At 47.5% G+C, this 23,108-nt stretch overlaps 1 protein-coding gene across 1 annotated transcript in view; it reads right to left on the bottom strand.

Annotated features, from left to right (window-relative positions):
* LOC125637681 (MLX-interacting protein-like) overlaps positions 1-18,532 on the bottom strand; it is a 42,068-nt gene extending 23,536 nt beyond the window's left edge. The window contains 3 exon segments of the mRNA XM_075129232.1: positions 1,062-1,144; positions 1,586-1,692; positions 18,004-18,532. Of these exon segments, the coding sequence (XP_074985333.1) occupies positions 1,062-1,144; positions 1,586-1,692; positions 18,004-18,320 (507 nt within the window). The 5' untranslated portion in view covers positions 18,321-18,532.
* Positions 18,533-23,108: the final 4,576 nt, after the last annotated feature.

Genomic DNA, 23,108 nt, shown 5'->3' with positions numbered 1-23,108 from the left:
CACAACCTGACCTCTTGGAGACAGGAGTCTGTGCATCATGGAAGTCCCTGGCCCATGGTACATAATGGAAGATGTAATCCAGCTGGGGAGTCCAGCCAATGGAGGAGACTGAGGGACAATTCCTACAAGGCACCGCGGCAGCATTGCCAAATCACATTTTAATTTTTGGGCATTCCATTTTTCAATGAAAAAATCAGAATTTCCCTGCAAAGCAGAGAATTTTTTTGGAAAATTCTGTTTAGTGGAAAACCCATCTTCTGCCAAAGGTAGTTTGGATGGAAAAATGTCAGAGAGCCCTTATGAGGACCCAATCTGGGGAGAGTGGAGCGGAGAGGTGACCCTAGGACTATTGGTCAGAGTTCTCTCGGAGGGGAGGGGCAGGGTAAGTGAGGGGCACCCCTCACGGGGGAGGGGGCAGGGAGGACCTATGAAGTAGTCTGCGTCACTGGTGCAATAAAGTCTCTTGCAGGAGAGGAGCCCCTTGCAGTGCCCCTCATCAGGGCCGGTGCAAGGAGGTTTCATGCCCTAGGCAAAACTTCCACCTTGTGCCACCCACCGCCCTTGCGCTAGCTCCCCCCCCCCCGCCCTCAGGCACCCCCCCTGCGGCAGATCCCCTCCACCCCCTCCCTCCCCTCGACCCGGGCAGCCCCCCCTGTGGCAGCTCCCTGCAGCCCCCTCCCTCCCTCCCCTCGGCCCAGGGAGCCTTGTGCAGCAGCTCCCCACCCCAGCTCATCTCTGCTCCACCTCCTCCCCGAGCACATGGCCACTTCTCCTGCCTCCCAGGCTTGGAGCGCCAATCAGCAGTTTGGCATGCAAGCCTGGGAGGGAGAGAAGCAGAGCGGGGCGGTGCTCAGGGGAGGAGGCGGAGCAGAGGTGAGCTGGGGCGGGGAGCGGTTCCCCTGTGCGCTGCCCCTGTTACTTGCTGCAGGCAGCCCTCCCCGCGCCCCCTTGCCTCAGCTTACCTCTGCTCCACCGCCGCCCCCAACCACTTGGCGCCCTAGGCGACAGCCTAGTTTGCCTAGTGGTTGCACCAGCCCTGCCCCTCATCCCCATTCGCTCACTTCTGGTTTGTGGTGATCGTCCCCGTCACTGCACTCCAGCGGCGTCACAAAATTGCACACAGGGTTCTTCCTCCTCTCCACATCTGCAGGGGGCAAGAAACAACAGTTGCCTTTGCTATAGCCTCCTCTGCCACAGACCAGGGAGCACTCCCATGGGGATTATGCAATAGGACATGGGGCCTTTCCCCTCGAAGGGCCCACGTACTCTGATCTGGCCCCAGGGCAGGGAGACTGGCTGTCTTGGGGGTGGGGGGAGGGAAATGGACATGGGACCTTTCCCCTCTAGGGTGGGGCAGTGGCTGAAAGCTCCTTATGTGGTGCTCTGTCTAGTGAAGCAGGTTCTTGCTGCCCTGAAAGTGGCGTTGCCTCGCCCACTCAGCTCAGAGCCCTGGAGACTGAGCAGCCCCTCTGGTATGATGAGCTGCTCTCCTTGGTTAGCTCACCCTACCACTGCCTGCACTGTGCCCACTCTGGGGAGACTCCAGAGCCCCGTGTGCCCCTGGGCAGCCCCAGCCCCCACTCACACTGCAGGTACCATGCCCTCCAGATGGCATTATTGAGCCGAATTTTGTCACGTGGCAGCAGCTTCAGGCCTTTGAACGTTTTCCATTTGGGGGACATGATTTTCCCACTATGAAAAACAAAAGGAATAAAATCCTTTAATGATGCAGGTCCAGAGAGAGGGGGACGGGGGCAGGGAAGGGCAGAGCCAATGACAGAAGAGAACAGAGATGGAGAAGGGACAGGAATCCTGTACAGAGCAGGTCAGTATCCCACCAACCAGGCACCCCATGGATCCCCTACAGAGCAGGTCAGTATCCTCCACCAGATACCCCCGCTCACCCCATACCCCACCTCATGGATCCCGTACAGAGCAAGTCCGTATTTCACACCGGACACCCCCGCTCACCCTATACACCACCCATGGATCCTGTAAAGAACAGGTCAGTATCCCCCACCAGACACCCCGGCTCATCCCGTATACCACCCCATGGATCCCGTACAGAGCCCAATTTCTCCCCATCCACACACAGGAAAACCTCTGACCTGCGTTTGGAGATGCTTCAAGCCTAGGCTAGCTGATCCAACTATGGGAATAGGTTAGAACCCAGGCTCTGGTATAATTTGGGCTGGAACCCACCCATTTTGCAGTGAGGATGCAGGCTAAATAATTTGAGTGCTGATAGTCCTCCAATGCCTTCCCACAATTCCCCACAAAGACAGACAAATTCTGCTGCAACTGACACATCTGACTTGGAAAGAATCTGAGTGTCTCAGCACAAAGAACCAGGGGATACTCAATCGACATACACAGGCAAGTGCAGAAACAGTGAGGACATGACACCTGGGCTAAGCCAACCTGGGCTAAGCCAACCTGCCAATCACCCAGAGCTAACTGTGCAGTGAAGACATGCCCCAGGAGATGAAGGGCATTAAGAAATGCAAAGACTCTCAGGGCTTCTCCATGTGGGGATGTTTCTTTGATGGATCTAGTTTTTTTGGCACAGACTGCCTTGCATCCAAACACACAAGTTCTTTTTTCATCATTATCTGATGTCTTATCCTGTGCTGGAAGTTACCATCATCCACATCATAAGGGTAAGCCACAAAGGCAAACTGCATGCCACTTAGCTCAGTCTCTACCTAGGTCCATAAGACCGTCTAGCTGTATGTTCAGTCTGTGTCCATCATCAGAGGTCTTCCTGCGCCACCAAACCTTTTGGTGTCCATGTGACCGCTGGCCATGTAGTGACATTCCTTGGTAAACACACTTAATAATTTGTTGGTCTTCCATCCTAGTAATATGTCTGGATCAAGACAGCCACTGAGCCTGAACCTGCGCTGATGGTGACAGTTCAACTATGAATCTCCCTATTGCTAATCTTGCCCTGCCACTTGATATGGAGTAGCTGACGAAGACAACAAGAATCAAAAACATCCTTCTGCTGCTCTTCAGCCTTCCTCAGTGCCCACATTTCACTGCCACAAGTTTCCTGGACTAACCCTGGAGAGCCCTGCTTTGGAAGTGACATAACTGTATTCCAGAATGAGCTGTAAGGTTTGTGTGGATGCATCCCAATTTTGGATTATCTACACTGCTTCAGATAGCCCTCCCATAATGAATTACTTCACATGATCTAATGGTCCCTTCTGGCCTTAAACTCTATGACTTGTATGCCCTCCACTGCTCCAGGAACATATTGACCATATGTCACACACACACACCTAGGTTAAATACCAGCACCTTTGCGATCACAGATCAAATATGCACCTTTGCGATCACAGCTCGTGGCAAGCTCACATCCCCCAATCCATTATAGCAAGCTATGCCCTGTACTTCCATACATCCCGTACAGAACAGGTCAGTATCCCCCATCAGACACCCCGGCTCACCCCATACACCACCCCATGGATCCGTGTGGTGCCATCCAGAGGTCTGGGACTTCTATGGGATGGAAAGCATGTCCAGTTCCATCTACCCAAGAATCACCATAACGCAGATCTAGGAGTGGCTATGGCAGCATATGCAGGAGAAGGGGCACTCTTGGGATAAGGCCCATCACCAGGAGCTCCGTCAGAATTGCAAAACCAAGACCTCCCAGGACATGCACTCACTGTGAGGAGCTGGACTGGATTTTTGCCAGGGTACCCACTGCGGAACCCCTGTATGCTGGATTGTTTGCCCATGCCATCAAGAGGCACCCTGTCTATCACGGACTCTCAGGAGATTCCCCCAGACAGCCAAGATCTCTTTGGCACACCAAGCGCTGAACCAAAGACCTACGGAAAGCCAGTGCTGGAGATAGCCCCTGAGATCCAGCTTGACAATGCGGAACGGGCCTCAACCATTAAGGGTTATGTGCTGTGTTACAATAATCTGTCTAGGTTCCGGCTCTATAGGGGGATGTAAACAACTCCTATCCATGTACTGGCTGGGTACTGCCATGTTAGGCAGACAATGTTCTGCGGGAGGACGGATGTGTCCATTCCTGGCCAGCATCCTTAGTTCTCTGCCTGCTTGGCTTTATTCCTGACATGCTCAAAATGGCATGAGCACCACAAAATTGAAGCTAGCAAGGGTTTATGTCCTGAAATAATGAATCCCACATCCATGCCCCAAACGTGCCAGTCCCCACTCCCCTTCCAGTGCTGCTTGATGCTCCCTCCTGGTGGACCGGGGCAACCCCCATCTCCTCCCAGTGTCATGTGGTTCAAGGTGGCAGCAAACTTTGATGGAGCTCAGTGACAAATCCAGGATTTTTAATTCAGCAAGTACTTGAGTATGTCAGTGAGGTACCAATGTGGACACAAGAACAAATGGATATAAACTGGCCATCAGGAATTTTAGACTTGAAATTAGATGAAGGTTTCTAACCAACAGAGGAGTGAAGTTTCCTATACCAGAAACCTACTGACCGCTATTCCTACCTACATGCCTCCAGCTTTCATCCAGACCACACCACACGATCCATTGTCTACAGCCAAGCTCTACGATACAACCACATTTGCTCCAACCCCTCAGACAGAGACAAACACCTAGAAGATCTCTATCAAGCATTCTTACAACTACAGTACCCACCTGCGGAAGTGAAGAAACTGATTGACAGAGACAGAAGAGTACCCAGAAGTCACCTACTACAGGACAGGCCCAACAAAGAAAATAACAGAACGCCACTAGCCATCACCTTCAGCCCCCAACTAAAACCTCTCCAACGCATCATCAAGGATTTACAACCTATCCTGAAGGACGACCCATCACTCTCACAGATCTTGGGAGACAGGCCAGTCCTTGCTTACAGACAGCCCCCCAACCTGAAGCAACCACACACCACACAACAGAACCACTAACCCAGGAACCTATCCTTGCAACAAAGCCCATTGCCAACTGTGTCCACATATCTATTCAGGGGACACCATCATAGGGCCTAATCACATCAGCCACACTATCAGAGGCTCGTTCATCTGCGCATCTACCAATGTGATATATGCCATCATGGGCCAGCGATGCCCCTCTGCCATGTACATTGGCCAAACCAGACAGTATCTACGTAAAAGAATAAATGGACACAAATCAAACGTCAAGAATTATAACATTCAAAAACCAGTCGAAGAATACTTCAGTCTCTCTGGTCACTCGATTACAGACCTAAAAGTGGCAATACTTCAACAAAAAAACTTCAAAAACAGACTCCAACGAGAGACTGCTGAATTGGAATTAATTTGCAAACTGGATACAATTAACTTAGGCTTGAATAGAGACTGGGAGTGGATGGGTCATTACACAAAGTAAAACTATTTTCCCATGTTTATCCATGGGATGATATGATAGGATAGCTTAATTTTTGGCAATTAATTGATCTTTGACTATTAGCGATAAATATGCCCAATGGTCTGTGATGGGATGTTAGATGGGGTGGGATCTGAGTTACTACAGAGAATTCTTTCCTGGATGTTTGGCTGGTGAGTCTAGCCCACATGCTCAGGGTTTAGCTGATTGCCATATTTGGGGTCGGGAAGGAATTCTCCTCCAGGGCAGATTGGCAGAGGCTCTGGGGTTTCTTTGCCTTCCTCTGCAGCGTGGGGCATGGGTCACTTACTGGAGGATTCTCCGTACCTTGAAGTCTTTAAACAATGATTTGAGGACTTCAATAGCTCAGACATAGGTTTGGGGTTTATTACAGGAGTGGGTGGGTGAAATTCTGTGGCCTGCGTTGTACAGGAGGTCAGACTAGATGATCATAATGGTCCCTTCTGACCTTAAAGTCTATGACTCTAGGACTCTGTGAGATTGCGAGGCAGGCGTTTTTACTGCAGCAGCAGAACATGAGAAAGCATTAGAAACTATATTTTGAATCCCAGTTTGATCAGTGCCCTGGGCTTGTTCTCCAAGCACCTGGCACTGCACAGCCCTCGCAGAGAGAGGGGCTATCAGTGCTAAACACCTGGCAAACCTCCAAGGAAGAACACATTTGCTAGATCCCAGCAGAGGGCAAAAAGAGTGGAGGGAAGGATTCACAATGCAGAAGAACAAGAAAGAGAGAGGAGCACAGGGAGCAGTCTGAAAGAATGTCAGATCATAAAAACCACTTGGGAATCATGCTAACAAAACTCAGAAATGCACGTCTCACTGTGAAAGTATCAAAATGCAAAATATGAACAGTCAAAGTCCCTCGTTTGGGGCATTGGGTAGGAGGGTCAAATTTCACCAGATCTCTTGGAAGTGGAATCCATCATTGCCTGGCCTATACCCCAGTCTAAAAGACAAGTCCAGTCTTAATATAGATGTGGGGTAATAAATAGTGATAATATAGTGGCAGACTCATTGTCCAGACAAGAGGCTTCTGAACCAACCAACCTACTGCATCAATGTAAGAGGAGAGGTGTGAGCCATGAACCCCTTCATGCCAACTGGCATGGGGCACAAAGGGAGTACACAGGTGTTACAGAATCTCCTTTGTCTGGTATGTACGTTCTGATTCACCAAAGAAAGTCATGTGACGTCTCAAATAAAGGCTGGTGTCACAGTGGTTAACGATATCATGATGAAACGCATGTACAGATTGTTGACCTACAACCCTGTCCTGAATGTTTTTGCTATATTGCTTAAAAGTTATATTATAATGATGTTAAGCGGCAAAATGGGTCAGTCATCAGAAACCTAATTATGGTCACCTAGACCACCACACCTGGACAAAAGGCAGGTTTAAGTTTATTATGGTCATGAAAAGATCCATGTGGGTTATATAACTTAAGGGTATAAAGATCTAAAGATTTACCCTAAGCCAGCAATAGTCAATTATTTTTTTGTCAAGGTCCAAATTTCTTGGTCAAGGTATAGTCAGGATCCAACCTCCAGAGAAAATAATAAAAAATAATAACAATAATGATGATAATAAGTAAATACAAATATTTTGGGGTCCGTTCATAAATGTCTGGCAGTCCAGATTTGGCTCACGGTCTGCCTATTGACTACTCGATCCCTAAGCCCTTGGATAGATGGGCTTCCCAAAACGATGTCAACTGAAATAGGACCTGTTCTCTGATGTGCTCGATGATTCTTTCGATCTTTGTTTTCCTCCATTTTAGGAATATATGAGTTTGTTCATAATCCTAAAAGCTATCTCTCTGTTTGGAGGTTCATGTTGTTTTGCTATATTAATGAATGGACTTATTTGGATGTTAAATAAAGCATTTATCTATATCTGTTGTGTGTCTCATGAATCCCATACTCAAAAACAATTGGCTGTGTAGCTGCCTGAAGGGAAGAACCTGTGATAATAATAAATATTATTGGTATAACTCTGTCGCTCAGGAGTGTGAAAAATACACATCCCTGAGTAATGAAGTTAAACTGATCTAATCCCCGGTGTAGACAGTGCTAGGTCAACAGGAGAATTCCTAGCTACTGCCTCTTGAAAAGGCAGAGTACCTACATCAACAGGGAGAACCTCTCCCAGTTGGTATAGGTATCATCTTCATTGAAGCGCAACAGCTGTGCCACTGCAGTATTTTAAACACAGGGAAGCCCTCAGGAGCGTGACTTTTTCACACCCCTGAGCAATACAGCTAGATCAACCTAAATTTTAGGCACAGACCAAGCCTAAAAATCCTTAGTGGAGCGGTTTTATATGTACACTGGAATTTGGAGCTGTCATAAACATACAGCTAAGGGTAGCACAAAATCCCTCCTTTACCTGTAAAGGGTTAAGAAGCTCAGATAAACTGGTTGGCACCTGACCAAAAGGACCAATAAGGGGAGAAGATACTTTCAAATCTGTTGGGGAAGGTTTTTGTTTTGTGTTTCTGTTGTTCTCTCCGGAGACAAAGAGAGAGACCAAGCAAGTAGTCCAGCTCCTACTGAATGATACATCTAAAATTACAGAAATAGTAAGTAATAGCAAGGAAATGTGTTAGAGTATCTTTTGTTTTAGCTTGTGAATTTTCCCTATGCTAAGAGGAAGGTTTATTCCTGGTTTTTGTAACTTTAAAGTTTTGCCTCGAGGGGAATCCTCTGTGTTTTAAATCTTATTACCCTGTAAAATTATTTTCCACCCTGATTTTACAGAGGTGTTTCTTTTGCTTTTTTTTCTTTATATTAAAAGTTCTGTTTTTAAGAATCTGATTGGGGTTTTTAGTGTCCTAAAAACCCAAGGGTCTGGTCTGTGCTCACCTGGTTTACTCTCAAGCCTCCCCAGGAAAGGAGGTAAAGAGGCTTGGGGAGATATTTTGGGGAAACAGGAACTCCAAGTGGTCCTTTTCCTAAATCTTTGTCTAACTCACTTGGTGGTGGCAGCGATACTGTTCCAAGGACAAGGAAGAATTTATGCCTTGGGGAAGTTTTTAACCTAAACTGGTAGAAATAAGCTTAGGGGGTCTTTCATGCGGGTCCCCACATCTGTACCCTAGAGTTCAGAGTGGGAAGGGAACCCTGACAGGAGCTTTCTTAACAATTTACAAGTGATGAGCCTATTAATAGGCCTATGTCCCATCTTTGTAAACTGCCTTTAGAGATGTTTTTGTTCTGTTGGGCTTTTCTATATATTGGGCATTTCATTTAGGCAAAACTTTAAACCCAAGCAAATACCATTGTTTAAAGTTTGGGACAGTGTAGATTTTAAACACTGTAATTTCTATTGCACTATATCTCTTCCTCTTTGATTAAGACAAAAGCAAAATGTTTTTGAGAGGTGAGGTGGGGACAGGGGTGGGATTGATAGAGGTTACAGTTTTAAAGGCACTATGCATATTCGTAGAGCAAAGCGCAAGCGCAGAATTAATGTCCCCGCAGATTATTTTTCCCCACAGAATAATTGATTCTGATGGGGAGGTGAAGGAAAGCTGCAATTACACCCTTCACCCACCAGGGGCTGATGTGGCACCAGAAGAGAAGTCAGCTGACTCACAGGCTGGAGCAGCCAGCCGCGGAGAAGGACAGGGCAGAGGCTGCCTTCCTCACAGCACTCTGCCTGCAGGGCCAGGTGAGGAGGCACGGGATATGAGGGGACAGACCGAACGGGGCACACAGGGCTGCTGGGGGGTCACACAGATGGGGATGCAGAAGGGCTAGTGGGGGAATAGACTGGGGCAGGGGCACAGAAGCTAGTGGGGTGACAATATTGAGCCAGGAGCTGAATGGGAGAGGAGGTGCAGGACCACATGGGGACAGGAGGAAGCAGGGACACATGGGGACAGGAGCATCTATGCCTGGATGAATGGGAAGTGGGGGTGCAGGAACACATGAAGATAGGGGCAGCTATGCCTGGCTGAGTGAGGGTGCAGGGATACCGGGGCATAGGGTGGAGGTGCAGGGCTAGATGGGGACAGGGGAAGATGTGCCTGACTGAATGGGGGAGGCTAGGGGTCAGCCAGGGTCTGCCTGGGAAGGCTCCCCAACTCCCTAACAATCGTTTCCCCTAAAAAAAAACAAAAAAAAAAAACTGTTCCATACTTCTCCCACCCACACCCAACAACCTCCATGTTCACTCCCAGGCTCCTTCCCAGCAATTACTTCCCTCTCCCTCAGCTCCTCCATTATCCCTGATTCCCCCAAACCTTTGCACTGCTTCTGAGGGCTGCGAGAAATATGTTTCTGTATTGTAGTTTAAATGAATTATTACTCAGAGTTCTGTATTAATATGCCTAGTAAGGAATTTATTTGTCAAAAAACATTTCTTGAATCTTACTTGCTGACAGGTATTTTGAAATAAATTACCAAAATAATTGAAACTGGCATGATTAGATTGTGTTATTTTGACAAATAAAATATGCTGAATGTTAAAATACTGTGCATAAAAACATAAGTACATACGAGTGATTGTGCACAGAATTAATTTTTTGGCACATAATTTTTAACTTTTTGGCACAAAATTCCCCCAGGAGTATATACAATGCAGAGTTTTGTGTAAGGGCAGGAAAATTTAATTATTTGGAGCTACTTCAATGTGATAAATAAAATGGGGAAAAAAGTATTTGTTTTGCAGAAAGTTCTATAAAAATTGCTACAAAAGTGAAGACACTGATGCATTTTGATTATATCAGAGGACTTTTTTATCAATCAGAAAAAAAGTTTACACTTGAAGTTTGCACCTCTGTAGTTGCACAGTGTAGCCATTGGCTTCCCTCTCACCATCAGTCTTTTTATGCTTCATGTTTAGGTACTGAAATTCTTTTAGAGCCCCAATGTGTGTCTTGGGGTACTAACAAACAAAAGTTTTTGCTGCTTTTGAGGTAATTCTATAAAATATCACTAAGGCTGTAAAGACAAGGATATTGATTATGTTCTAATGTTTTTCCATCTCTGTCAGAAAGGACCAGTCTCGCAGTTTTGCCCTAGTATGGATATTCATTCCTCCTGAGGCTTTTGTAAGTGTTATTTATTTACTCTTTCTGACTGTGAAAAGTACTTAGAAATTTTTTAAAAAGGGATAACATAATGCCTCATGAGGTTGGGAAGAGTTTCTGTATGACACGTGTTCACCCTTGCTAAAGCACAACAACTAACAATGAACAGATACAAAATTATTTGAGCATAAGCTTTCGTGACCTATGGAGTGAGCTGTAGCTCACGAAAGCTTATACTCAAATAAATTTGTTAGTCTCTAAGGTGCTACAAGTACTCCTTTTCTTTTTGCAAATACAGACTAACACGGCTGCTACTCTGAAACCAGATACAAAATTGTTTCAATAAATAAAGATTTCAAACAGTTGTTAAAATGTCGCTCAAAATCCAGACCACCTCTCTTATCCTAATGCTCCGTATTGTCATGTTACCGTTAACATGGGTTACTCTGTGGGTGTGTTTTGTGACTTTTAATTTTGTTTGTTTTACTAAATGTGTCATATGAGTTAATAATACAAAATATTTACTGCTAAGGCATGTCACATACATGGTATTTTAAGAATATTTTGTTTGTATCCACTGCCTCTCAAATACAAAAATAGTTTTCCCTAATACCCAGTTTCTGCTTTTATTTTACTTATTAAATCCAAGTTTAATCAATTTATTTAATCAACATTCCATACCATATATTCTGAAAGAGTTACAACAAAAAAGGCATAGTTTGTGGAAAGTGAAGTGTTATCAACTCTTTTTACATAAAACAGTTTAAACTAGTTCTTCATTTTGTCAACGCCATTAGATTTCCTGTTAGTTAGCTCTGTCTGTGTGTTGTCTAAAACAATGCTGAAAAACAAGTATGAATGTGTGTGACTTATCTATAAAACAAACAAACTGGAATTATGCTTAAGATAGTTTATCTATAAAACAGTTTCCAATTTGGTTTGAATCTATGATTCTATGCTTAATTGTTTTGAGAAAGAGGAGGGAAGGGTAGATGTAAGTGCTCTGTGCTGGGGTGGGGGGAGAAATAGCGTTCTTATCTTTGACTAAAAGTTATCTTTTTACGTAAAATAGTTTAAACTAGTTGTGCATTTTGTCAACACGGGCTGTATTAACCAATTTTAGACCACTCAATTTCTTTTACGTTAGGCTGTGTGTATTTTGTGTAAAATAATGCTGAAAAAACAAGTATGAAAATGTGTGTAGGAAGGTGACTTATCTATAAAATATAAAACTGGTTTGAGTATGCTTACAGAAGTTTATCTATAAAATCGTACACAAGTTGGCTTCATTGTATATTTAATTGTTTTTGGGAAGCAGGGTGGCAGGGAGGGGTGAGTGGTGCTGTGTGTTTGCCCTTTATTTTATTTATTTATTTATTAATTAATAAGTCCTTCAAAAAGTTTACAAAATTTAAGAGGCCTCTAATGCAACTTAAGTCAACAGGCTCAGTCTTCCATTTTTTAAAGACAAATGCTAAAGGCATTACCAAGAAAGAGAAAATTTTATTCCTGGTACAGGGTTCAAACCAAATAAGGCTAATTGCTAAATTTATGGCTAATTGCAAAAGAAATCTACACGCATGCTCTTTTGACTGGTATTTTACCTCTAATTTACATTTTAATATGTTACAACCAGTAAAGTACTGTGTTCACCATGACAGGAAAATACGGGTCAATTAAATATCAGTGGATAAATCCATAAAGTGCTGTGCTCAGCGTGATTCTGGAAAATGGGATGCATTTTAATATTTTATGCAATATGTTTCCTTAAGACACCCTGTGATTAAAGAATATCTTTTGATTGGCTCAGCCAACGAACTTTTGTGCCATTTGGACAAAAACAGTCTGTGGGGTGAGATGCTTTTCTCTATCTTCTTTCCTTTCATTCTGTTTTAAAACTTTCTTGGTTATCTCGTGTCTGTCCCTTGGAGTATGTAACAAGCTATCTGGGTATAGTTTCTCTCTCTATCGCTAATACTTTATGATGTCTGTGCAATTGTTTTATCAACTTTATTTAGAATTGTACTAACTGCATACAATTATTTGTTTTAAAAATGTATGCTTATGTGTATTAATACGTCTCCTTTATTCCTCTTTGTACAATTATTTAATGACTTTATTTAGAAATGCACTAACATAAAAAGAATATTTTCCTCTAAAAATGCATGTTTTTATATATACACACATACTTCTTTATTCTGTTGTTACTGAGATTTTTTAAATTATTTAATGACTTTTAAAAATACAATAAATGCATAAAACCATATTTTTCTCTAAAACTGCATTATTCTATATAAAGCTTTCCCTTTATTCCTTTGACCTTAAGGTTTTATTTAAAATTGATTAACTGCTTATAAAATATTTTTCTCTAAAAATGCCTGTTATACAGAGAGAGAGAGAGAGAATTCTGTCATTACGGTACTAAGATTTTTGTAAATTATGTAGTGCCTTTATTTAGAAATATACAGTGTTAAAATTATTTTTCTCTCAAAATGCAAGTTAACACTTCTCTATTATCTGTCATTCAGACTTTGTATACCTGTTTACTTGATAGTATTGAGAATTCCACTAAATGTGTAAAAAAACATCTTTTCCTCTAAAAATGAGGAAAAGACATCAAAGCTATATTTTCACTTGTTCTAATGCATTAAAGACAAATTAAATTAAAATTAAAGCCTTTTTTTCAAAATGGCCAACCACGCCAAAAATGCACGCATCCAAAAACGAGAGCTAGAGGGTAGGTCATAAAGAAAAAAGGGGGTGTGTGGAAACCTGTCAACATTTATATCATGCGAAAGGTATAGAGATAAAAATTACTTTAAAGGTAGAGAAAATTCAGTGGCAGACACACTGTCCAGGCAAGAGGATTCTGCACTGATGCCTATGGATCAGCAGTTGGCTGACCCTACTGGATCAATGAAAGAGGGGAGGTGTGACCCAAAGACTTCTTCATACCAACTGTCGGGGGCACAGGAGCACCCAGGAATACAGGGATCCCCTGGGTTCATCAAAAGAATGTCATATAATGTCTCTAATGAAACCCTGTGTCACAGTGGTCTTGCCAATCATTTGTGAGATATATGTACAGAGAATATGTGAAGAGCTATGTACATATACTAAAAATTATGTTGTCTACGACTTAAGACAGTTCACCAAAAGGTAACCCACATACTCATGGCAGGCAGGAGGGAAGAGATGCTTATCTCACCCTGACTAGACGTTTTCAAATTGAGGATTGTATCATTGGCAATGAATGTCCATTTAAAATCTGAACAAAATGCTAATCCATAGTTTACGGAGATTTGAGCAGGAAATTAACAGGAAAAGGTGAACAGCAAGGGTGGAACACTATCTTCAGATGAGCATTGAAGGTCTGATTGGATGTACTTGGGGGTACAGAGAGACACCCTGGCATTCCTTCAACCTGTGAGGACAAGCCACCAGTGAGTTTGATTTTATGAGAAAGGGTCTCAGCCAAACTAGCTGAAAACGCCGGGGTAAGTGACCATGTAGGAGATAGGGAAACGCCTTGTTAGTTAAGATCAGTCTCTAGAAAATGTGTTATGACTTTGTTTTATATGTCGGTTTGTTTCCAGTATTCTCTCTCTGTCACATGAATCTCAGTTCTTTGAGGGATAGCCCAGTGGTTTGAGCATTGGCCTGGTAAACCCAGGCTTGTGAGTTCAACCCTTGAGGGGGCCATTTAGGGATCTGGGGCAAAAATTGGGGATTGATCCTGCTTTGAGCAGGGGGTTGGACTAGATGACCTCCTGAGGTCCCTTCCAACCCTGATATTCTATGATAATAAGCTTATTCTTGTTTTCACCATATTTAAGTGCTATGTGTTATGTAGAGTGGAGATCCTGAGTTGAATCTGACAAGCCGTTGTGTATTATTCCTTCTGGAACAGTGAATCTAACCTGTGCAGAGAGAGTGAGGCCTGCCGATGCCTGGAAGGTATTGCAGGCGTTGCCAGAGGCTGGTGGATTCAGGGAGCTGCTCTACAGCAGGCACCGACAAGCTTTCCTCACCCACCTTCCTTTCCCAAGCTGGAAATTCCCTGTAAGTGGAATTTTAGCTCTCAATCAGCTAGGGGAGTGGGTTCCGGCTAAATGAGGCTCCCCTCACCCAAACTGCAGTGGATTCACTAAGCAGCTGGCAAAAGGATGCCTGGGAAAATCAGAGGCTGATCAAAGTCATCTGATTGTTCTTAAAGCACTTGTATGGCTTTAGATTTGATCTCTCTCTGGTCCAGGAAGTGGGGGGGGATGGGACAGCACAGTGGATTGTAACATGAGCCCAGTAGAGACGAACTGAGAGGCACCAAGCTTCTGAACTCCATTGTGAAATTTTCCAAGTTGTCATACCTGTAAATAGGAAGCTGGCACCATGCCCCTAGCGAGGTTTGTAGGGAAGGGGAGCCACAGATGCTCGCAGATATGTGGCTGGGACCCCAAGAAGTTAAGAAAAACTTCAGGCAATGGCATCATGCATGCTGGTTGCTCCATTGGTCTCCTACTGGCTTCGGGAAGCTAGTGAACAGATGGCCCAGAGGACACCTCCCTGAATTTCATGCAGGAGACCTGGGTGAGTAAAGTTTCTCTCTCCCAACCCCTCCACCTCCTCTTAAACCCTTGACCAGATCCACAGTGCACTATGTAAGAGTTCCCAGGGCATGGAGCCTGTCTTCTCCAGGCCAGCTCCACACTCTCACAGCTCCAGGAATGCAGACTGCAGGTTGTCTGTGTGTGGTAGTGTTGGTCATGGTATATGACTGGCAGGGGGTTAGCCTGTGTAGGGGTGATATATGACTGGCAGTGGGCTAGGATGTGGAGGGTGGAAAGTAAATGGCAGTGGATAAGGCTGTGGAGGGGTATGGGGGTGGTATGTGATTGGCAGTGGGTTGGGCTGGGGAAGCATGTGGGGGATGTTATGTGACTGGCAGTGGGTTGGGCTGGGGAAGCGTGTGGGGGGTGGTATGTGACTGGCAGTGGGTTGGGCTGGGGAAGCGTGTGGGGGGTGGTATGTGACTGGCAGTGGGTTAGGCCATGTAGGGGGTGGGGATGGTATGTGACTGGCAGTGGGTTAGGCTGTGTAGGCAGTGGGGGTGGTATGTGACTGGGAGTAGGTTAGGCAGTGTAATGGGATGGGGTGGTATGTGTCTGGCAGTGGGTTGGGCTATCTAGAGATATGGGGGGTGGTATGTGACTCAGTGTGCATTAGCCTGTGTAGGAGGGTGGGCGTGGTATGTGATTGGCAGTGGATTAGGCTCTGTAGGGGATGGAGGTGGACTGTGACTGGCAGTGGGGTTAGGCTGTGCACGGGGTTGGGGTGTTATTTGTCTGGCACTGGGTTAGGCTGTGGAGGCGTGTGGGGGTGGTATGTGACTGGCAGTGGGTTAGGCCGTGTAGGGGGTGGGGGTGGTATGTGACTGGCAGTGGGGTTAGGCTGTGCACGGGGTCAGGGTGTTATTTGTCTGGCACTGGGTTAGGCTGTGGAGGAGGTGTGGGGGTGGTATGTGACTGGCAGTAGGTTACATTGTGTAGGGGGTGGGGGGAAGTTTGTGACTGGCAGCGAGTCTGTGGGGGTGTAGGGGGTGGCTAAAAAGTAGTGGATCAGAGAGATATTCCACCCTTCAGCCCTCCCATCCAGAGGATCTTAGGGCATGATCAAATACTTTAGATGTTTTGGGGGGTGGGAGGGAAAAACAGGGGGTGCTAACTGGCCAATTAGCTGTAATTCACAGTCAATTAACACCCGCAAAGTCATTCCCTGTCTCTCAGATCCCAAACTGTGCCTATGCTCCCAGTGCAAACTGAGATAATCCAGCTAAACAGTCCTCTAAATTTGCACTGGATTTGTGCTGGAAATGGCCCACCTGATGATCACTTTAGATAAGCTATTACCAGCAGGATAGTGGGGTGGGAGGAGGTATTGTTTCATATTCTCTGTGTATATATAAAGTCTGCTGCAGTTTCCACGGTATGCATCCGATGAAGTGAGCTGTAGCTCACGAAAGCTCATGCTCAAATAAATTGGTTAGTCTCTAAGGTGCCACAAGTACTCCTTTTCTTTTTGCGAATACAGACTAACACGGCTGTTACTCTGAAACCTAAATTTGCACTGACACCGTACACAAAAATCAAATACTTCGGGCTCTGGAGGATGGAGGAGGGATTCAGGGCTGTTAATTAACTGTAAATTACTGCTATTTTCAAAATTAACACCCCTGGCTTCTCACTGAGTACCTTAGGCTTATTTATAAAATTATGGAAATTTCCTGACCAAAATCTCTGTTACGGTTGAGGGTTTCCAGTGGTAACTTAACAAACACCCTATAAGGAATATTGTAGTATAAAAAAACCACAAGCCAAGCATAGCGATTGCAGCAAATTCAGAGTTAAGCTTAAACTTAAAGCAAAAGCTTTGAAAGGGTGGAAATGTACAGTCAGGCTCAGCACGGGGGGTGCCCTGAAGAAATCTAGCAGACAGAACTGTTTGCATCTGCACCAAAGATTTCCTTCCCTCTCAGGAGGGCCTACAAATGCTGTCTGACTTATCCAAGCGTTGTGCAACCACCTATACAGCCCCGTGAAAGAGATGCTCTTTCCCACTTCCTGATCTGACAATGGCAGAGCAAAGGCAGCCCTTCTTCAGTACAATGCCATGTGCTGCCATATATGCAAGCCAGTGCAGATACTAATGCAAAGCTGATGTATTGAGTGTATACAAACCACAGAGGCCTGGAGCAGGAAATTACAGCACTAGCATGATGAAGAGAGCAAAGGTTAGAGCAGTGAGGAAGTGTCACGCTTACAAATGGCTTCCTCTGTATAGATTCATAGATTCCAAGGCCAGATCATTCTAGTCTGATCTCCTGTTTAATATAGGCCAGAGAACTGCCCCAAAAATCACTCCTAGATCAGAGCTTTTAGAAAAACATCCAATCTTGATTTACAAATTGCTAGCGATGGAAAATCCACCACTAGCCTTGGTAAATTGTTCCAGTGGTTAATTATTCTCACAGGCAAAAATTCAGACCTTATTTCCAGTCTGAATTTGTCTAGCTTCAACATCTAGCCACTAGATCATGTTCTACCTTTCTCTGCTAGATTGAAGAGCCCATTATTAAATATTTGTTCCCCATGTAGGTACTTATAGACAATAATCAACTCACCAATTAACCTTTTCTTTGTTAAGCTAAACAGACTGAACTCCTTGAGTCTCTCACTATATGGCATGTTTTCTAATATTTTAATCATACTCGTGACTCTTCTCTGAACGCTCTCCAATTAATCAACATCCTTCTTGAATTGTGGACCCCAGAACTGGACACAGGATTCCAGAAGGTCACATCCATGTCAAATACAGAGGTAAAATAACCTTGCTACTCCTACTGGAGAGTCACACTCCCAGCTCCCCCTCCCCACTGAGATCCAGGCTGTGAGGCACTACAGTGAGAACTCACCCTCTCAGCTCCCGTCCACGGTGGGATCTGTGCCCCGGGGGCACTAATACCATGATTCACACCCCCAGCCCTCCCAAGCAGGATCCACACCCCGGGGCACTAGCACCAGGGTTCGTTTTTCCACCCTCTCACCTGTAGGCGAGCGTCATGCATTCAAAGAGCTTGGTGAGAGAGGCGTCGATGCTGAGGGCACTGCTGCTACGAGGGCCACAGCGGTAGGTCCGGCACGTGCAGGCGTTGACTGTGTTAAAGTCGTAGGCGTCCCTGGGCACTGCGGTCCCCTTGCCTGCCCCAGCCCTCTCCCGCTGGCCACTAGCCCCCAGCTCCACAGCCCCCACCCGCTCCGCCATTCTCCCCACCGCAGTCCTGCCCCCCGGATCCAGCTCGGGGTCAGCATGCGGCTCCGACACCATGAAGTGGCCACTGTGGATGACCGGGGGTCGCGACATCCTGGGCAACCAGGGCACGCCCCTAGCAACAACCTGGCAATGCCACAATCACCAAGGCACCACGCCCCTGTTGCCAAGGCAACCAGACTGTTGGTGGGGGCTTAATCCTTCCCAAAAAATTGGTCACTGGCAGGAAGTGGACCGCAAGCTGTACCTGGACCAGGCCCCTGACCCAGGCTCCCATAGCAACAAGGAAGAAACCTCGTGCGCATGAGCAGCAGCTCCCCCTCTGCGCAGGGCACGATGGGAATTGTAGTTCCGTCACACTTTTCCATGCACTGATTGCTCGTCCGGGCAGACACAACATGGCGCCCGAGCCCAGTCGCCGTCGAATAGAACTACATTTCCCGAGCTGCCCCGCGGCCGGTGGGAGGTGCTGGCAGGCGGCGGGCGACGAGCACGGGCTGCGGGAGGTGTAGTTTTGTGGCCGCAGGCGGAGGGAAGGGGTTCTGTGTGCTTGAGCCCTGCAGGCTGTGAGACGCAGTGGAGCTGGGGAGAGGGGCCAGTCTGACCAAAGCCCCTTTCCACGCCCCACAGCCTCGTGCAAGGGGCCCTGGCATAGGGTCCACTCAGCACCATGCCCCTGGGTTAGTGGATTTAGGGGATGGAAGAGGCTTCCCCCACACAGAACCCCTGAGTCAGGCCCCTTTGTGCAGGGAGTTAAGAGGGACAGAGTTCATGGAGTGTTAGCTCTGGAACCTAGTGACAGTGTAAATTATTTCGCTGCTGAGGACCAAGCTACACTGGGATACTGGGTGGAGCTTGGAGTTGTGGGTGGAGCTTGAATAGACCCCCCACATACACACTATTCCCCTCCCTCCAATCTGACCCTTAGCTTCCAAATAGGCAGTGACTTGACTCTCAAAATCCCAGGCCAGGAGCACTTGGCCTAGTGGTTTCTCTCCACCCGTATTCTGCTCATCTGCACATGCCTGCTGGTGGGGTTCAGGCACTCGGGGCCACCTCCCAAAACCTGAGTGCTTTCAGTGGGGCCACAGCCTTGACTAGCCAGGAGGGGCTGCAGGGAAGCAGACCCTGCATGGCTAGACAGGGAGTAGGGCTGAGTCCCAGCCACGCCCAGATTCACCTCTTATAAGGGGCAGATTAATGCCCCCTTCCCTGCTTAGAACAAAATGATTTTTTTTAATTTTCCTTTTTAAATGTCATCCCTCTCTCGGTCTCCCACTTTCACTGCCCTTTCCAGCCTGCACCTTCACCCTTCTGTCCATGGTAGGGGTTGGCAAGCTTGGGTTGGCCCGCAGGATTGCCTGCCGTGGTGCCGCAGGACCCAGGCCACTCTCAGAAGCAGCCAACAGCACATCCCCGGGGCTCCTGTAGGGGGGCAGAGGGCTTTGTGCATTGCCCTTGCCTCCAGGCACCGCCCCCCACAGCTCCCATTGGCCAGGAAGGGGGAACCGCGGCCAATGGGAGCTTCGGGGAAGGTACCTGGAGGCGTGGCAAGGGCAGCGTGCAGAACCCTGTGCCCACCCCCCTCCCCCAGGGGCCGCGCAGGGACATGGTTCTGGTGGCTTCCTGGAGTGGTGCCGTGTGGGGCCAGGGCAGGCATGCAGGGAGCCTGCCCTGGCCCCGGTGCGCGCCACTGCCACCCCGGAGCCATGTTAGGTAAGCGGCACCGGGCCAGAGCCAGAACCCTTCCAGCACTCTGCCCCCCAACTCCCTGCCCTGAGCCCCCTACCTGCACCTCACACCCCTCCTGCACCCCTGCCCTGAGCCCTCTGCTGCACCCTGCACCCAGTGCACCCCAACTCTCTGCTGTGAGCTCCCTGTTGCACCCTGCACCCCAAACCCCCTGCCCTGAGCTCCCTCCTGCAGTCCGCACCGCTCCTGCACCCCAACCCCCTTCCCTGAGCCCCCTCATACACTCCGCACCCCTCCTCTGCCCCATCCCTTGCCCTGAGACCATTCCTGCACACCGCACCCCTTCCCATACCCCACACTCCCTCCTGCACCCCAAACCCCTGCCCCGGTCCCAGGGCCGGTGCAACCACTAGGTGAACTAGGCAGTTGCCTAGGGCGCCAAGTGGTTGGGGTTGCCAAAAAGCAGTGCCCTGGCTCGGCAGGGAGGAGCCGCCTTTCGGAGGCACCGGAGAGCCAGGGCATAGGCTTGCGGGGGCGGTGAGCTCCAGCCATGGAGGAGCTGGCGCAGCGCACGGGGGCAGCAGCCCTGCAAAGGCGGTGGTGCCACTAGCAGGGTGCAGCCATGCCCCCTGCCCCTCCTGCCCAGGCTGCGGCCCAGCGCCACCCCCCGCAGGGGCTCCTACAGGCTGCAGCAAATGCATGCAGGTGGTGGCCTCCATGCGCCCCCCAGCTCCGCCCTCACGGCGCTCGGGTTCTGCAGCTCTCGGGCGTGTCAGCAGCCGCCGCCCCTCCCACTGCCTCAGCACTCTGCAGGGGAGGGGCTGTGTGCACAGCAGCCCAGCAGCGTGTTTTGCCTCCAGGTGGAGATAGCGTCTGACCGGCATGGGCATGATAAGGAGAGTCCTGGCCGGGGGGGCAGTCAGGGAGCAGGGGGAGGGTTGGATCGGTCGGGAGTTCTGGGGTTCCTGTCAGGGGGCGGGGGTGTGGATAAGGGTTGGGACAGTCAAAGGACAGGTAGGGGGTAGGTTCCTAGGGGGGCAGTTAGGGTGGGGAGGGTCTCAGGAGGGGGCAGTCAGGGGACAAGGGGCGGGGTTGGAGGTTCTGAGGGGGGCAGTCATAGAATCATAGAATCAAAGAATATCAGGGTTGGAAGGGACCTCAGGAGGTCATCTAGTCCAACTCCCTGCTCAAAGCAGGACCAATCCCCAACTAAATCGTCCCAGCCAGGGCTTTGTCAAGCCTGACCTTAAAAACTTCTAAGGAAGGAGATTCCAACACCTCCCTAGGTAACACATTCCAGTGTTTCACCACCCTCCTAGTGAAAAAGTATTTCCTAATATCCAACCTAAATCTCCCCCACAGCAACTTGAGACCATTATTCCTTGTTCTGTCATCTGCTACCACTGAGAACAGCCTAGATCCATCCTCTTTGGAACCCCCTTTCAGGTAGTTGAAAGCAGCTATCCAATTGCCCCTCATTCTTCTCTTCCGCAGACTAAACAATCCCAGATCCCTCAGCCTCTCCTCATGAGTCATGTGTTCCAGTCCCCTAATCATTTTTGATGCCCTCCACTGGACTCTTTCCAATTTTTCCACATCCTTCTTGTAGTGTGGGGCCCAAAACTGGACACAGTACTCCAGATGAGGCCTCACCAGTGTCGAATAGAGGGGAATGATCACGTCCCTTGATCTGCTGGCAGTGCCCCTACTTATACATCCCAAAGTGCCATTAGCCTTCTTGGCAACAAAGGCACACTGTTGACTCATATCCAGCTTCTCGTCCACTGTAACCCCTAGGTCCTTTTCTGCAGAACTGCTGATGAGCCATTCAGTCCCTAGTCTGTAGCGGTGCATGGGATTCTTCCGTCCTAAGTGCAGGACTCTGCACTTGTCCTTGTTGAACCTCATCAGATTTCTTTTAGCCCAATCCTCCAATTTGTCTAGGTCCTTCTGTATCCTATCCCTACCCTCCAGCGTATCTACCTCTCCTCTCAGTTTATTGTCATCTGCAAACTTGCTGAGGGTGCAATCCACACCATCCTCCAGATCATTTATGAAGATATTGAACAAAACCGGCCCCAGGACCGACCCCTGCGGCACTCCACTTGATACCGGCCGCCAACTAGACATGGAGCCATTGATCACTACCCGTTGAGCCCGACAATCTAGCCAGCTTTCTATCCACCTTATAGTCCATTCATCCAGCCCATACTTCTTTAACTTGCTGGCAAGAATACGGTGGGAGACCATGTCAAAAGCTTTGCTAAAGTCAAGGAACAACACCTCTACTGCTTTCCCTTCATCCACAGAGCCAGTTATCTCGTCATAGAAGGCAATTAGATTAGTCAAGAATGACTTGCCCTTGGTGAATCCATGCTGACTGTTCCTGATCACTTTCCTCTCCTCTAAGTGCTTCAGAATTGATTCCTTGAGGACCTGCTCCATGATTTTTCCAGGGACTGAGGTGAGGCTGACTGGCCTGTAGTTCCCAGGATCCTCCTTCTTCCCTTTTTTAAAGATGGGCACTACATTACCCTTTTTCCAGTCGTCCGGGAGTTCCCCCGATCGCCATGAGTTTTCAAAGATAATGGCCAATGGCTCTGCAATCACATCCGCCAACTCCTTTAGCACTCTCAGATGCAGCACATCTGGCCCCATGGACTTGTGCACGTCCAGCTTTTCTAAATAGTCCCGAACCACTTCTTTCTCCACAGAGGTCTGGTCACCTCCTCCCCATGCTGTGCTGCCCAGTGCAGCAGTCTGGGAGCTGACCTTGTTTGTGAAGACAGAGGCAAAAAAAGCATTGAGTACATTAGCTTTTTCCACATCCTTTGTCACTAGGTTGCCTCCCTCATTCAGTAAGGGGCCCACACTTTCTTCTTCCTTGACTTTCTTCTTGTTGCTAACATACCTGAAGAAACCCTTCTTGTTACTCTTAACATCTCTTGCTAGCTGCAACTCCAGGTGTGATTTGGCCTTCCTGATTTCACTCCTGCATCCCCGAACAATATTTTTATACTCATACCTGGTCATTTGTCCAATCTTCCACTTCTTGTAAGCTTCTTTTTTGTATTTGAGATCAGCAAGGATTTCATTGTTAAGCCAAGCTGGTTGCCTGCCATATTTACTATTCTTTCTACACATCGGGATGGTTTGTCCCTGTAACCTCATTAAGGAATCTTTAAAATA

Source organism: Caretta caretta, chromosome 6, assembly GCF_965140235.1.
Source record: "Caretta caretta isolate rCarCar2 chromosome 6, rCarCar1.hap1, whole genome shotgun sequence".
Lineage (NCBI taxonomy): Eukaryota > Metazoa > Chordata > Testudines > Cheloniidae > Caretta > Caretta caretta.
Note: the sequence above shows the minus strand (reverse complement) of the source record. Positions and strands in the feature narration are given on the sequence as shown.